The sequence below is a fragment of the Daucus carota genome, chromosome 2 (genome assembly GCF_001625215.2).
Source record: "Daucus carota subsp. sativus chromosome 2, DH1 v3.0, whole genome shotgun sequence".
Lineage (NCBI taxonomy): Eukaryota > Viridiplantae > Streptophyta > Magnoliopsida > Apiales > Apiaceae > Daucus > Daucus carota.
Genome location: NC_030382.2, coordinates 33,054,441 through 33,071,792, shown reverse-complemented (window position 1 = coordinate 33,071,792; position 17,352 = coordinate 33,054,441). Strand labels below are relative to the sequence as shown.

The 17,352-nt window shown below is 34.4% G+C and overlaps 2 protein-coding genes across 2 annotated transcripts; both read right to left on the bottom strand.

Annotated features, from left to right (window-relative positions):
- Positions 1-1,189: 1,189 nt before the first annotated feature.
- Positions 1,190-2,935, bottom strand: LOC108209098 (patellin-4). The gene is made up of 4 exons (XM_017379843.2): positions 2,049-2,935; positions 1,825-1,949; positions 1,586-1,727; positions 1,190-1,510 (listed from the first exon to the last, which is right to left on the bottom strand). Exons 1-4 carry the CDS (start codon positions 2,790-2,792, stop codon positions 1,253-1,255), a joined length of 1,269 nt encoding a protein of 422 aa, XP_017235332.1. The 5' UTR covers positions 2,793-2,935; the 3' UTR covers positions 1,190-1,252.
- Positions 2,936-3,299: 364 nt separating this feature from the next.
- On the bottom strand, positions 3,300-15,975 carry LOC108209097 (structural maintenance of chromosomes protein 1). The gene is made up of 18 exons (XM_017379842.2): positions 15,340-15,975; positions 13,209-13,445; positions 12,514-12,747; positions 11,622-11,860; positions 10,049-10,315; positions 9,624-9,894; positions 9,050-9,174; positions 8,490-8,599; positions 8,285-8,392; positions 8,020-8,159; positions 7,076-7,165; positions 6,790-6,998; positions 6,498-6,667; positions 5,263-5,372; positions 4,805-5,181; positions 4,349-4,600; positions 3,725-3,952; positions 3,300-3,617 (listed from the first exon to the last, which is right to left on the bottom strand). Exons 1-18 carry the CDS (start codon positions 15,775-15,777, stop codon positions 3,572-3,574), a joined length of 3,651 nt encoding a protein of 1,216 aa, XP_017235331.1. The 5' UTR covers positions 15,778-15,975; the 3' UTR covers positions 3,300-3,571.
- Positions 15,976-17,352: the final 1,377 nt, after the last annotated feature.

Sequence of the window (17,352 nt, the reverse complement as noted above, 5' to 3'; positions counted from 1 at the left end):
GCGTCTCTTTAACTTATAATATATTTTATACCATATTAATTATTAATAACGAAATATTAAAAAGTTGATTAGTTAGTTTATATCTGAGTTTATAGGTCTCTTTAAATTATAACATGTAAAAAACTATATTTTAACATCATCATTAAAATATATATGTCTGACCTAATTTTTAATTAGCAATTTGACGGATTTAACTATGTAGAATTTAGCCAACCGTAAAATAAAACATTTATTTAAACATATTATCCTATCACAATTTCATTTTGACAACAAAATTAGTCAAATTTAAATTATATACGATAAAATACCAAATATGTTAACCGCCCGTGCATTGCACGGGTTATAAGCTAGTGTGTGTGTGTGTGTGTATATATAGGCTCATGATCAAATAGAAACCACTCTTAAAATAAAAACTAGAAATCAGTTTCCCTACCACTATTTATAACTACGGGTATCACTAATTTATACTGCAATAATCACTGTTTTTATACATTATGTACAAAGCGATTTTTATTATCAAAATTGAGAAAATCTACTTATCTAAATTATTGATAATCGATTATAAATGATTAATTTCATCTGTAGGAAGGTTCTTGGTGGTAGGAAGCCGCAAGAGAAGTAGGATGATGATAGTAAGTAGTCGTTAGTTTTGTAAGTTATGATGGAAAGTGTATGTGACTATTGGTGATGATAGACAATGGTGGCAAGTCATGGAAACGTTTGGTAATGGTGCTAAGAGGTCCATTATTACGATTTGGGTGAAGATGATGGTCATATACGTTGCATATATGTATGTATATATATTTATATTCGTGAGATATGCTATATATAAATTAGTGATATGTTATGTACAAATTAGTGATTTCTGTAGTTAAAAATAGTGATAAAAAACTGTCCAGAAACTGGTTTTTAGTTTTTAGGCTAATTTGGTTTCTATTGGAGTAGGACTATATATATATATATATAATATGTTGTGTATATTAAAATTTGATAAAAATATAGATTTTAATGTTAACATCAATATACAAGTGAATTACAAAACTAAGTAAGTTTATAAGGTGAAAATCCATTTATAATGATAGAAAATTCAATTATCAATTATTGGTTGTCAAATTTTACAATCTTTGTCGAGAGATGTAACAAATCCAATGATGGCAATTTAAACTATCCATTTTCTAAACATTTAAGATGAATGCAACAAGTGATACTGGTTCCACACATCAACCAACTCCACTATTGTATGCAGAAAATTTCATAACGTTAAATTAGTAGCTGTGGGTTTCATTATATACCTATAAAAGATCTTTTTCTTTTTGAATGTTGGATTTTCAACATCTAATACTATTTGTCCAGGTTCTCGGATATGAAATGAATTTCTGACACTTCTTTTCATTTTTTGCTCCTTCTGAACTAGAATTCTGTAGGAGCACTCATCATCTGGTATAAATTCCTCTGTGTAATGTACTTCATATCCCACCACTGTGATGTCCCAAAACACCGTGATTCCTGCCTGTTTAATTTGTTTCATGGAGAAAAATTAACAACACATCGAAATGAAAAATTTAATAAGTAAAATGTTGATTACCTTATCAACGGGTATGTGGATACTTATCGTTGCATTAGGTCTTACTTTAAGCTGAATAGCTTTGTCATGAACAGAAAAATCATCATCCACCTCTCTCTTGAGTCCACCGTATTCAACTGGTAAGCTTTCAGGCGCGATAGACCTGTTTATTTCAAATAAATCATAAGAAAACTATTCCTTAACATACAGACAATGATATATTACTTTATATACTATTAAATAGCACTTTTAATTCTTACTTGAGAAGAGTCTTGGTAACTTTATATGGCTTCACAAATATAAACTTGTTTCTGGCCTTCAGTGATAAGTGTTTTAATTGAAGGGTGTGATATGCCAGAATCCAAAGTGGAACATTAATAAATACCTGCATTCATACAATACTCTCGTTTAACGAAATATCAAGACATGATTCATAGACAGTAAAATGAGAGTTATATATGATCCAAACTTGCAAGGCACTTACATGTCGGAAAATGATTCCAGGATAATTTTCTCGAAAGAGTATTGAGATCCTCCTGAAGAAGAAGTGTAGTTCCTTCATAGCATTAGCAGGTGCATGATTTAAATCCACGATCCGGATTACTGAGTTTGCGCCACCAGGCCTGAAATCAATGTGCTGGATACATTTCTCCATGAATTTTATGTTCCATTTCAGGAACATCTCACGTTTGTCCACTTTGACAAAAGATTTTTTCTTGCATAAATTTTTCCACTTGGATATTCTATGTGCAACATAACATACGGGATGCCCGTTTTTGCCTCTGCTGCATATGTATCCTGCATTTTCAAGATCATGACCGAAATCTTCGTCAATAATTTGGTCAATTTGGAGTCTTCTTCTCCATTTTAAGGTTTTTTGGAGCATTTTAAAGGCTTCAACGGCCTTAAAGTCTCTAGCTTTCAAGAATTTCATAAGAATCACATCAGTAGCTGCATGGCCTTTACTGGGCAACAAGGGGACACCCCACAGGCTAAGATCCCTCAAATTTTCTTGAGTTTTTTCACTTTGGTTTCCGTTTTTCTCTCCCCCAAGTATTGATTTGCCAAGAATTGCATTTCCCACCCTTACCCTTAATTCAAGCAATGCATTCTTTCTTGAATTTTTTGTTTCTAATGAAAATGGAGTTTCTGCGTCACGACTTTCTCGAATTTCTTCTTGCACATCAGAAGCAGGTTTAAAATAAATAGCCTCGTCTCCCCCTTCCATGTTGACAGAAGTTGATGGTTTTTCCGGTGAACCAGAGGTTGTTTGTATTGCAGGAGAGGATTTTCTAAATATCTTTAATGGCGCGTTCTTTTCCTTCGAAAGTACAACCAGAATGGGACATTAAAATGAGAGGGCCAGGGCCAGCCAAGTATAAAATGATCTTAATCATCAATTAAACGGATGTAAACTTGGTGTCTGATTAGGTAACGTCATGTCTGAAATCAATACTCAAATTTAGCTACCTCAAAACATATGTAATATTAAAACTTTGATTAAAGTATGCTCCAAAGTTTAGCCACCTTAACAATATGTACCATTAAAACTTTTTTAAAAAATATCCTCCCTTGTGTAAACTCTTATTGCCATATATGAGTAACCTTTGCTTAAAAGTCTTTTCTGATCACCAGGTGCCAGCCCTACAAATAACAAACCAGTGAACATCAAAGAAAAAAGTTAGCAATGAGAAAGTTGAAGCATCCCCAAAACCCACCAGGCCAAATCATCAGATCGAGAAAAGAAATCATCAGGTAAATTTTCCATGTTTACTCACGTTGACATATAAAGCTGAATGTTGTAGCTAAATCTAGCATGAACTGAATCTCAAAGTACACACATTGAGTACACAGCATAACAGGAAATTAGTAAATATACATCATGACAAGTAAACACTATCGATACTTTCAGCTTCTACATGTACTGAATTTCAAACATCTGTTCATCTTCTCTAAGAGTCGAACCAAATTATGTACCGGCCTAGCGCTATCTCTGATCAGAACGCATTACTCATGGAATTTTGTTAGGTCAAACGTCAATGTTCTCGAGCAGCTGAAATAAAACATAGATATTCAATCATTGAGATGCAAGAGACAAGACTGCGGTGCTCTAGCTGTGAAGATTATTCATAAACTAGAAATAAAGATGAACAGACTGACCCTCTATCAGAATCTCTGTACACGCCCACCAAAGCTTCGGCCTTGTCATAAAAGCTATCTTTCAGAGAAATCACAATACTCTGGAAACCGCTTCCTCCATCAGGATCCTGATTAACACGTGCTCCCCCACACGATTTAGAACGAATAAATCCAGCAACCTTTGCAACATTCAGATTATCTAATGCAGCATCGACCTCATCCAGTATAAAGAAGGGTGAGGGCTTATAACTGAAAATTTGAACAAATATAATGGTGCGCCTGTTAGTTCTTCAAACATAAAATGTCCAAACAAAACAACAATAACCTAATACACATATCACGGTAGCCTAATACAAAGTGCTGGAAACTTGTACAAACATGTCTCGTGTAGATAGTTGGTGTGCAGAGTTAAAAAATAAATTGTACTGAACTAGAAATAAACAAGAAGCATCACATAATATCAATCAAATGATCAAATCTAGTATGACTTCCACCAGTGATAAACTAGCGGTACAGTTTAAAAAGATTTAAGTGTTACGCCATGTGCACAGATAAAAAAATGATATGCTAGATAGAAAATTATTTTCAATACTATAACATATCTCTGAAGGAGCAGTATAGAGAGCCAACTTTCTAATTACAAACCTGTGGATAGAGAAGAGTAGTGCAAGTGCTGCAACAGTCTTTTCACCACCAGATAGCTGTTCCATATCACGGAAGCGCTTTGTCGGGGGCATAGCAGTGAATTTGATTCCATGTAAAAATGGCTCATCTTCATTATCCAAGTTCAGATACGCAGTTCCACCAAGTGGATGTGTATTGCTCTTGGTCAATTGCTTGTAAATTTTGTCAATATTACCAGAGATATGGTTAAAAGCTTCCATAAATAATCCGTATCTGCAATAACCATAAGATATTATATGATCAACACAATTACACCCACAAGAGCCACTTTTCCCTTAAAGAGAAATGATTCATGCGGACGAACAAAAGTTCATGCATTTTTGACCAAAGAGGATAATCCATATTTTCCTTGTCACAAAAAACATTAAAGGTTTAAAAGGACTTGCTGTTATAAACTGTAAGTTATGCAAACACTACCTATTCTGCTTCACTCTATTGAACTCCCCAGCCACTTTCTTTTCTTCATTTCTGGCTTCTTCAAATTCTTTATTTACAATTCTCTCCTTCTCTTGCAAGGCCTCATACTGATCTAAGGCTTTCAAATTTGGAGCTGTTTTTTCTATATCTGAAACTATGGAACTGATTTTTTGTTTAAATTCAACATCAAGCTTCTCCCTTTCAGAATGTTTGAGGTTCTGCTGATGAGATCTACTTAATTCACTAAAATCAATGACAGGGCCAGATGTTGATCCAGTATCCATTGCATCAGACACTGTGGGGAGTATAATCTGTTCAAGCTCGCACTTCTCCAAGATTTCCTGCTTCCTAGAATTTAGCTGCTCAATCTGTGTCTCCTGTAATAATATATTTCTCCGAAAAGGTCAGTTACTTGCCACTCAATTTATTACATATCCATATATATGATTAGAAATTACCTTTGTTTTAATTTGACGATTATGTTTGCTTATGTTTGTTGTTGAAGCAGAAATCTTTTTCTTCCATTCTTGTATATCTTTCTCACACTCTTCTGACTTGAGCTTCCAGTCTACAGACAGGAGTGGAGATAAAGCAACATATTACAAAGTGACAAAGAAACTAAGAACTATAACTAAGATTTTATATATACTCACACCATTAAGCTTAACAGGAATTGATGTTTTTAACAATGCATTAAGTAGTAGTATTGCACTATGTTACCCGGACTCGGCTGAAAGTGTCCAAACTGGATACGTGTCCGAGTGTCGGACTCGGCAATATTTGAAATTTTTTACATATTTTTGGTCTAAAATAAGTGTCAGAGTGTCCATACCCATGTCCGAGTGTCGAGTGTCCGACACGGGTACTCGAGGCAAAATGAAGAGTCCGGGTAACGTAGGTATTGCATGTGCAAAAGAATAAGCTTCTATTAAAAATATTAACCCCAGCCATGAAATAACACAAGGAAATCACTTCATCATCATATGCATTGAAGCAACAATATTGTTACCGTGTAATGCAAAGTGTTGTCTAAAGAGATTTAAAAATTAGTCCAAGGACATCAGCACAGTAAAAATATTACTCAACTACCGACAACCCTAAAACATATAATGCTACCTACATTTGGTATTATCTTGTAATTGCATTCAAAAACTTATTTACAACCAAAAGACATGATGAAAGTTACTCCCCCTACCAAATCAGATTACTAAATTACTTCTTAGATTTATCTCATAGATGACTATGTTCAACATCACTTCAAATTATGGAATTATGATGCTGTTTTTCCACAGCAAGAATCCTATAATCAGGTTCCTTTTAAGTACTTTGCTTTTACTGGAAGTAAAATGACGGTGGTTTCATTTTATAATATACTAAAACTGCAGTTTCGTAAATTCTACAATAAACTGTTCCTGCAATTACAAGAAACTACAACTAGAACCCTTTCAGTAGCAGCCACTAGAGTTGGTTTGGTTTGAATTAATGCCACATTACAGATAAATAAAATAATATGTTTAACTTTGGCCTCGTTCACAAGCTTTAAGCACTCAGAAATCAGAATAATACTGATTATGCATGTACACAATCACTGATGGAGAGAAACTCACCAACTTCGGCAGCAAATTCAAGCATAACAACAGATGTAATTTTGAATCGATAACTAGATATCTAAAGCCTTGAATATTAAACCTACCCTGTGCTTCAGTCTTCCAGTGATCAATTTCATCTGTTGCTTTCTCCATAGCAGACTGAAGTTCATTTTCTCTTTCCTCAACTGCTTTTAACGATGACTTTAAGGAATTGAGTGCTGATTCCAGCTTAGTAAATCGTGAATCCATGTCTCGGTTTTGTTCATACTCTAACCTGAAAAGTTGATGATAATAGAGCTCAATTGTAAACATCAAGTTATATAAAAAAAACTAGAAAACAACCGTAACTCCAGAAAGCACAAAGTTATGAGCTAGAAACCACAATGGTATACATACTGGTACTTCAGCTTTGATTGCTGACTACGCAAGCTTAGCCTTTGTTCAGCATTCTGTTCAACCGCCATGAGCTGGTTCTCTTCATATTCACGGATGTTCTTCACCCCAACAGACTCACTAAATTTCTTATAGATACGGTCAACAATATCATTGATTCTTTTATCTAGAGCAGAGATCTTTGAATTCCTTGAAGCAATGATATCTGTTAGCTGGAAAAGGAAATATTTAAGCTTCCTTTGATAGTTTACAAGTACAATAAACTGGCAATGATGGTCAGCAAGGCAACCTTTTGAAGCTCTGGACTACGACGACTGATCTCTTTTTCGATATTAACTTTCTCATCCTCCAATTTTTTGAGTTTATCAGCAATACTTTTCTGCGAATGGAAGCTACAAGTTGAATGCAATACAGGAAACTATGCAAAAGATGCTTCAACAACAAAAAGGTTCGAGCTATATCGTCATATACAAGAAACATAGTGGGGCATCAGAAGATTTAAACCTGGTAAAATTAACAGGAATTACGAGGGGGGGGGGGGGGGGGGGGGTAAATAAACTCAGCTCGCTGTAACTCTAACTTTGGTTTTCTGCCACATTGGAATATTCATATTATTAGTTCCTACACCACAGAGGTGACTTTTCCAGCACTGGAAAGAACATTCGTGTTTCCGCAAGGATATTCCTTTCAATAGCAAATGAAGACGAGAATACATTTGTGTGACGTAGAGGTCAAGAGGGAACAAGAATAGTGTACACATAAGTCAGATGATGGTACAGAAAGCTAATTAAGTAGCTGGTACAAACTTATTCCCTTAAGAATTAACCAAGGGCATTGAGACAAAAGCTGATAGCCGGTACAACATCAAAGTACCCCTTATGTCCCAGTATACCACCCCCTTTAATTTGTCACAAATGAAGTAAGTTTCAACTCCAAAACCAAAGCTCTCTCGCATAAGTTCTATGCATATAAGCTTGAAATTCATATATTCCTCTCTCCATACATCAAAGAATAAAAGGAAATGTGTTTACTATGATAATTCCAGATGTACACATGTAAGAAAATTTAGATGATTAATTCGAGGGTCTACTTGAGATCCAGTTTGACAACTGTAAGCAGAAGATTCTGCGACCACATGAACAGAGTCAAATCAACAAATATACAATTAAACATTTAGAAGTGCATGCAAAAATTAGTGAATGAGAAAAGAAACTATAATGCAACACTGTAAACCTTTTCGATTTCTGCATACTGAATTTTCTTCTCTAATCCACTAATCCTTCCGGATGCTTCAGATTCCCTAAGCTGCATCTCTCTTAGAGACCCAAGCCCGTCCAACTCGGACTCAAAAGTTTCCTTCTTCTTTTTAAGCCCTAAAATGATTGTAAAACATCAGAAGTATGATGTTAATTAAGTATAAAGACAAAATATCCCAAATGCTTAAGAGATTTTCTTTATTGGATCACAGAAGATCAAAAAAAAGCTGAGACCACAATACCTTCAATCTTTTTATCATCCCATTTATGAGACCTTGCTTCCATCCCACCACTTGTACCACCAGTCATGGTACCAGCCTTTGTCAGTAGAATCCCATCAACAGTCACAACTACAAAAAACATCGAAATCATTTTTCAAAATATAATCACGTGTGTAAAAAGAAAAATATTGCACGGCAGGGAAGACAGGTCAGCATAATAGTCTACCTTTATGTCTTTCACCACTCCAACTTAGGCGCTTAGCTTCATTCAGTTCATCACAGACTAAGGTATTTCCAACAGCAAATAAAACAGCATTTTCCAAGTTTGCAGCAAATGTGTGAATGTTAAGTATACAACAGAGTGCACTTCTATGGATTTCATCTTAGCTTACCATTTCAATCGCCCAAACCAAGATCATTTAAAACAGAAGAATGAATTTTTCTGAAGAGACAAAATCAACACTACAAACAGTAGGACATCATAAAAGTAGTTAAAATCAACTCACAAATCAAGATCAAAGTGTTAAAGCAGTAAAAACAAAAGGTGCAAACGCAGCAGAAGCAGAAAACCGTTTAAAAAATACTCAACTTCCAGGCACATGCACTTGTATTAATACTTAATTACCAAGTAACAGACAGAAAACTAAGTAAACACGTAGTAACAAAAAATCATTGCATCTACCATAATGGGAACCCACTTATACAATCATAAAAGGAAAAGGAATTCCAATTGATACCATGTGCTAGTGTTAGAAAAGCCACTCTATGTAAAGGACCAAAGGATATTCAATCACATCGAAAATCAGTTTCGCAGTTCCCCCTAATGTTCGCAATTTCTCACTGACCGGCTTTATACGAACTGACTGAAGAGGTATAAATGTCTGAGGAGGAAGTCTTTGTTCTTTCAAATACTGCAGATAATCAAGTAAAATATTTTTAATTACTATGTATATCTTCCATGTCGAAAGCAAAAGATAAATAAACATAACTAGCCCTGTCAGAAGTTCATATATAGCACTCTTTTTAATATAGAGGAACCAAGGATCAAGATGACACAAAACCTCTAACTAATCATCTCCATACTCCAAACCAGAATTCTATCTAAAGCTTCCATATAAATCAACACACTGAGAACATTGAAGTACTAACTTCCATCAAAATGAGGCAGCGCATGGAATTTATAAGAAGAGATAGCTTAGATTTCTTGAGCAAATGTGTGTCTCAGTTACAAGGATAAAAATGCTTTAAAGGCATTAGTTCATGCGAATATGATAATAAAATGCATATGTTGACAATGAGAGAAAATAAGAAAGTGGATTAACAGATACCCTTCTACATAACTAAATTTATTAAATTTTACCTTAATGCATTCTTTTCCTGTGTTTTCATCCTCAACTACTACAGCATCCATAAATTTGCCCATAGCTACGGTGACAGCAAGGTTATATTTTGTATGTCTTGGCCTGCAAAGCTCAGTCATACGGCCATGAACACCAGGAAACAGGCGTTTAAGTGTATCAACTGCTTGAGACAATCTGGCATCCCGCTCGTTTTCATGTCTATCAGCCTTCAATTCCCGCAGTTCATTTTCTACTTCACCAATTTTTTTCCTTAAATTATCATGCCTGCGTCTGTGAAGTACAAGGCATGATTTAATAGGGAAAATATAATACTTGAAGACACATGTGTGCAAGTCATTTACTGCTGTTACAATATACTGTATACTAATAATATATTTAAAGACTTAAAGAAACTGTTTATCAATACAGAGTACAATTCACAAACCTTGAATCTTCCAATTTCTCTTTCAACTCACGTTGCTCCTTATTCGATCGTGCAAGTTCTTCTTTGTTCTTCCCAGCTGCATCAAGCATCTTCTTAAGTCTGCTTTGCATTTGTTTCTCCTGCGACTCAAGCTCATTCTTCCGACTCACCAATTGTTGAAGATTCTCTTCCAAATTCTTTTGTGCTTCAATGTCAGCATGTTGTTGCCTATCTTGAACCTCTTTCTCATCCCTTAACTTTGCAGTTTTCATTCCAGCTTCCTCTTTACTGCAAATCAAAACTTTCAGTCGTGATTTCAAGGTTTTTACACGAGGGAATATTAAATTTGCACTCTGGTTAAGGAATATATATCTTCTAGAAGCATTCATCCGATGGAATGTACCTGCAGATCTGGTTTCAATTTTTTTAGGTCAATTAAAAGAAAATTAGATACTTTTGCACACATTTGTCTCCACTGAGATTCAAACCCTTGACTTTTGGTCATTTATTTATACTGCAGTTCATTTATAACTTCACCGATCACCACTGGGCGTATATACTATAATACTAGGTTTCAAGACTTGAGTTGCCTTCGTGAAGATAGTGTAATGTTATTATAGGTTACAGGTACACTGGGGTGCAAGTTATGTAGCATAGGCACAAGGCAAGGCAAGGCAAAGCAATGAGGTGAGAGGCGAGGGGTGCGAATCATTAAAGTGAGGTGCAGGGTCATCCAGCTCGCGTCCTACACCTAATAACAACTGAAAACACATCTAGCTAAGCTATTATAACCTTTATTGCTGTAAAGGAAAGTTAAAGTTTCAGTAATCCCTTCTATTAGCGTAAGGAAGATTTTTATAAAAACGACAAAAGACCTGCTATGAACCTGCAGATTTACATATAACATGTTACATTGTCTTTAGAGAAGCATATAACTACTACCTTTGTTCCTAATTAAAAATCGTCATTTCAATATAAACTATCAAATTAAAATAAATATGAAACTATATTCCGTGTAGTATAATGTACTAATTTTTACAACGTCGAATTATGAACCTTCAATTAAAGAACTGAAGTCGAGATTTCATCTAACCCCAAATGTGTCCAAACTGACATTTTTACACAGGAAAGAATGTAGCACAACAAAAGAAGTAGAAAATGGATACAGTGTCTCATCTCATGTTGAAATATATGCATGCTGATGGGAAGCAAAGCAAAAAAAAAAAATGTTAATAAAATAATTTTATGAAGGTGGCAAATAGGTATAATCTGAAAATATGAAATGTTAAAACATAACCCCATTCAGCTCAGAGGAGTATATGCATAAACTAAATAAAAAAAGAACCAGTTTGTTTTTAACTTAGAATATCCGGTATTTCTGGTGTTCAAAGATCAGAAATACCAATTAACCAGAGAATTAAACACAATTTCATGACATAATATGATCAACCATAAAGGAGCTTGACCATACCAAAAAGAAAGTGGATTGAAGTGAAGTGTAGCCTATCTTAAAAGGGGAATCAAGGGAATCAGATGTTTTCTTGAGTGTTTCATACAGTAGTATTTTATGAAATATGCATGCTGATGTGCTTACATTTGGTGGTAAGTATCCAATTGGCTTTCAACTAGCTGAAGTTTCTCACCACCATCTTGACTTTTTTGCTTTAGCTCATCCAGCTGTTTACTAATATCCTCCAAGTCATTCTGAAGTTTTCTAATCTCACCGGCATGCTTTTGCTTTTCAACCTTCTTCTTTTCAAGTTCTTTCTCAGTGCTTTTGATTTTTTTAGCAATCCGGGATCTCTCCTCATTCAGTTTTAAAACTTCAGGTCTCTTCCAAGAGAAATTGTGCATAACCCCACAAGATTATATTAGTAAACCAAGTTTGACAAAGAATACACATATTTGGGCAGCAAAACATGTTTAAAAATATACACACAAAGAGACTTATGGTGAGGTATAGAATTTAATTAATTTAATTAACGCTCACATTACTAATTCTGTAAGTTCTCAGACCATAAATTTTTTTGTCCAGGTACACAAATATTACAATGTAGCAGTATAAATTTTACCTACCCTTTGAATTATCTGAGTTGACCAAGGGAACAACAATCAAATTATCATCACACATAACAAAACATATTTAAATACTTAAGATTTACAGAAGGATGTCAAGGGTACACATGACATATATCTATCTAGATTGAGCTATCAAATGATCCATGGTTAAAGAACCATCAAAATATGTGGCAAATATAGACCTAAAAGAGAGCATGTAGAGTACAGATCAATAATAGTCCTCTTCAGGGAGAATTTAATAGCTTCATAGGACCCAGTTTTAATTGAAGATGTAATGCATGACATGCTGAGCTGAAAGTTACTAGAGACATCTTAACACAAAGATTTATCAAATTTGGATATATGTGCATTATACAATGTTTAGCACAAAAATACCATAGCAATCTATTCAGAATTATACTGCTTACATTTTTGTCGAGTCTGTTCTTCCTCTCAGCAATCTTTTTCTCGCACTGAGCAATCTCTTTTAAATATTTGGCTTGTTCTTTCTTCTTCCGGCTTGATTCACTTTCATAAGTCTCTAGTTCTTGGACAATCTCTTCACGACCTTTTTCTTCAGCATCAATATCATTATTAGCCTTTTCGAAATCCATCTCTAAGTTCGAAAGTTGCCATAAAAAGTGTTCTTTCTTCAATGATTTCTGTACACGAGCAACATTAGTAAGCAAAATGTTCATAAGTGGTTGCATGATCAGATACAAATGCACAAATGGGTTTACCCAACCCACTCACTCCACTAGCACAAGACAACTTCACCTCTGGCACAAACTCACACACTGTAAAAAAAATAAACAGCATAATCCTATACAACAAGGTATTCTCACAGAGATATTTACTTATGCAAACATAAGACAAAGACCTAATTAGCTTTAAACCCTTTTGAGCTGTTAATTACATAATTTGCTATCCTTGAATCAACAAGCAGCACTCACTGCTCACTCACCTAGAACAAGTAAAAAAATTACTTATTTTCATTTCATTGACACAAGGGAAGGATAGCTGGTTTAGAGTAACAAAGAGATGGCACTATAGATAGATTTCGAAGTTACTTATGTATGTATCAATAGTCAAAAAATTAAGCAAAATATGTATATATAAATACCAGCTGATCTTGCAAACGAAGATGTTTTTCAGCCTCTTCCTTTTGCTCTTTCTTCTGTTTTCTTTCCATTACTATGGTCCTTTTTTTCTGATAAACAAGTGCTGATTTTTCTTCAGCTTCACCTTTTTTTACTTCCAGTTCTTCGTACTCTCTCTTAAATTCATCAGATCCAGAAATTTGCTCAAGCAGTGCAGTGAGCTCTTTTGGATTCTTGGATGCTATTGATTCAACATCACCCTATTCAAAAAAAAAGTGCAGGATAATTTATCAACATGAGGTTAATAATAGTAATATATGAGCCATTATTTATTATACAATTAAAATAGCATGAATTTCATCTCTTTATTGCGATTTTCTTCATTAAGCAGTAAATGATACAAGAACTTCTACATTTTAGGATATTGTTACAGCTTACTGCAAATAAGTGGCATACATAAGGGGAGGTTTGTGAACGGCTGCACGCAGATGGAGCTGACAGTCCGCATATTAAGTATATTCTTTATTCTTTATTTAATCACAATAACAATATCAGTTAAAATTAAGTTTAAAAAAAATATTATACCTTATTCTAATGGTTCACTAAAACTAGTTGCAAAAAAAGACATAGAGATTGAAAAACCTGTACTAACATTTGCCATAGATAACAATCCCTTTTCACACCCCCACAACAAAGAAATTAATTGTTCTACATAGTAGATTTTTTCCAGTTTGTCAAACATCACAAAGACATTTTTCTTTCTAATCAGTTCCAAAATTTTGTACAGATATCAGATCAGCAGCAGAGGCAAAAAGTACAAATGGTACAAACCACAGTACCCTCATTTTTTGTAAAGTAAATATCATCATCAATTCCCGAAAAGCTCAATAAACAGAAATTGGCCCGTGAGAAATTACATGTGCAAATTGGCTCAACCTCACCAATTTCAGATATTACTGTTGCAATCAGTCCCCCACTCACCAATTTTTCTAACTCCACTGTATCTGATTCAGTGAAGGTATCGATTTAGTATGGTTTAATTTCTAACAATCTAGATCTACAGAAGTCATATTCTATGGATCTATATTAGCAAAAATGATGCTTGAAAAGATACCATATTCCAGCATTCAAGGTTTCAGAAATACACCTCGAATTTTTTCTCTTGAAAAGGACAAAATTCATCCAAATGAGGGTACATTTTAACGACGTCGGATAAAAGTATCATCTAATTTAACTGACTACATAAAACTTTTCTTAATAAACATAAATAAAGAAAATAAATCCACAAAGATGCAACATATAATATGCTCTATCATTTGACATGCATTTGGTAGAAGTCACTATATGAGCATGCTTTTAACACGATTCGCTGAATAAAACTGGACTACGGATTTCAAAATTAAATCCTAGAGTTTTGTACTATTTGGATGGAAGTACTAAACAATGTTAAATCAATAACTGTACCTACAATTTAATTCTCCGGATATAATTTGCAGTTTTATCTACAGGGAATATGCATATTGTATACAGCAACTGATAATAACTATCTATACTGCAAATATATAACATAATTGATTGGCTTAAATAACAAAAGCAAACCATGTTAAACTTTCCATTTACTACCACAGATTTCTATAATTGAAGTTGAAGTCAACTTCAGATTTTCATTACTACCTCAGATTTCCATGTCATCCAGGATTCACAAGTTGAAAAGGCTTTCATCATACGTATTTCACGTTCTTAGCTAGTCCTGGTAACTTTAGTTTTTTTTCACATCTACCCAGTATCTAGCACTACCGGCCAGTTTGTTAAACCAGCTTATTTAATTACTACTTATGACCAACTTACAAATTGAATTTTAGACTGTAGTCAGGAATGATATTTGTAATTTGACTTGATCAAGAATAATATTATCCTCGACACCTAAAACTTCTAGGCGTTCTAGCAATTTTTGTCATTTCCGTAACTTATAAAGTAAACATTACCGCTTAAAGTATACACCATAATATGCTACAAGTTTACTTTGAGTGTTAAGTTAAGCCAAACCAAACCGCATATACAACTAATATATAAGTATAACTCTAAAACATTACATATATCGTAAACAAGTAAAACAGAACAAACTATGCTCATACTAAATCAAAATTCGAGTACCTGAAACACCAAAAAATTCCTAGCCTTAACCAAAATCCCGAGTGACTTCAACCTGGCGCCATACGCATTCCATGTAACCGCCTTATCATCAATTCGATACTCACTACCACCATCACTACTAATAGTCCTGGTAAAATGAAGTTCCTCTCCACTGGCAAGCAAATAAACCAACCTAACAAACGCTCTCCGTCCACTCTGTTCCTTCTCCTTGTCATCAAAAGCATAAATCAAGTCTTTCAACTGCGCGCCACGGAGATGGCCGGTTCGAACACCGAGGACGAAGCTAATTGCGTCCATTAAGTTGGATTTGCCGGCTCCATTGGGGCCAATAATGGCGGTGAAGTCGTAGAAGGGACCGATTGTTTGGAAGCCTTTGTATGATTTGAAGTTTTCGAGTTCGATTCGCTGGATTTTACCGGGAGATGGAAGAGATGGCATGGTTTTTGAGTCTCAAACCCTAGAACTGTGTGTGTGTGTGTGTGAGAGAGAGAGAGAGAGAGAGAGAGAGGGGGGGGGGGGGGGGGGGGGGGGGGGAGCGGGAGGAATTTGGGGGAAATGATTTGGAACCCTAGGCGACTGTGTGACTGTGTGTTGAAGGGGGGAAATCCATACAGTTTGTTGCAATTGAATCGATCTAGAAACCGGTCACCACTCCCCAGTAGAGTAATTTAGGATATTTTTGCATCCGCGGTGAATTAGGGGGAAATTATCGTTTTTAAAAATTGTTGATATCCGTTTTTTTAATATTTATTTTTACTTTGAATATATATTTATGTTGAAATAATATATATATATATATATATAATATTAACGAAACCCAATGTTTAATTAATTAACAAACATGTTTAAATTAATTCAATTTTATTGGATATTTTGTACGCATCCCTTTTTACACGAGTTGTTTGTATCCATCAATAACTTATCCGTCCCTTATAATTCAGATCCTCGATTTTAAGAGCTGTATTTGATTGAGATATTAATGGATTGTTTTTTATTTATGAATTTAAATAGATTATATGTGATTTTTATTTTGCGCGGAATTGTGATAAAATATCGCAAAGTTGATATAGATTCTTTAGGATTTAAGCACAATGCTCCAAAATCTTATGGATTATGTTAGGATTTCAAAAAACTTAAGAAAACTGAGGAATGCCACAAAATCCATCATTTATGAAATGCAAAAAAAATCATCAACATTTGAATAACATCATATTTTAATGGATTTCAAACAATCTCAACTGAATACCTTTTTAAACCTAATTTAAAATCCTGATTGAATACCACCAGATTTTGTAGCATAATTTAAAATCTCAATCGAATAACTCAAGATTTTAATGAAATCGAAACAATCCCAATTGAATACCCTCGGATTTCAAGAATGAAAAAAAAAATCCTTTAAAATCTCAACCGAATACACCCCCTTTAATTTAGCATTCTTGTAGTTTCCTTTAGCATATACTCCCTCTGGACCGATTTGTTAGTCACTAGCAGTCTTTACACAGGTTTTAAGGATTTTTAAACAAAGCAGTACTACACCTACCTGTGTAGTTTCCGTAAACTCCGTCCATGTGACTAGGTGACTACACATGCATTTATAGTCAGTAATTACACAGTTGTATCATCAATTTCTTGTAATCAATCTCCCCCCCTTTTTTTTTTTTTGCTTATTTCAAAATCAGATTTTTAATTACCACTAAAATCAAACTTTCAATTCCCTCCAACAATTTCCACTACAATTTAAATTTATGGAATTCAAGTTAAATGTGAAGTAGAGCTTTGAGCTTGTCAAAAATGTGATCCAGAAGTTACAAAGTTAAAGTTGCCTGCATGCATGATAGTTGGATTTCTAGAAGCATGTTGAAAATTACTCTCTGAAGCTGATCAAAGTCACATGTTTCTCTCAATTTTGTACTATAAAAAATTCAATCATGCTATCCTGAAAAGTGAAAATTGCTTATATTAACACTATTAATGGAACAACTCTAATGATCTTAAAAAAAACTCTCATGCACT

Bases quoted from the DNA above. Each gene is read 5' to 3' on its own strand.
- LOC108209098 (XM_017379843.2), bottom strand. From the start codon at position 2,792: ATGGAAGGGGGAGACGAGGCTATTTATTTTAAACCTGCTTCTGATGTG. The intron at 1,950-2,048 runs GTAAGTGCCTTG...GTATGAATGCAG, and splicing joins CTGGAATCATTTTCCGACAT to GTATTTATTAATGTTCCACT. The intron at 1,511-1,585 runs GTAATCAACATT...CAAATTAAACAG, and splicing joins TCCACATACCCGTTGATAAG to GCAGGAATCACGGTGTTTTG.
- LOC108209097 (XM_017379842.2), bottom strand. From the start codon at position 15,777: ATGCCATCTCTTCCATCTCCCGGTAAAATCCAGCGAATCGAACTCGAA. The intron at 10,316-11,621 runs GTAAGCACATCA...TTTGATTTGCAG, and splicing joins TTGGATACTTACCACCAAAT to TAAAGAGGAAGCTGGAATGA. The intron at 5,373-6,497 runs GTAGGTTTAATA...TCCTGTCTGTAG, and splicing joins CTGGAAGACTGAAGCACAGG to ACTGGAAGCTCAAGTCAGAA.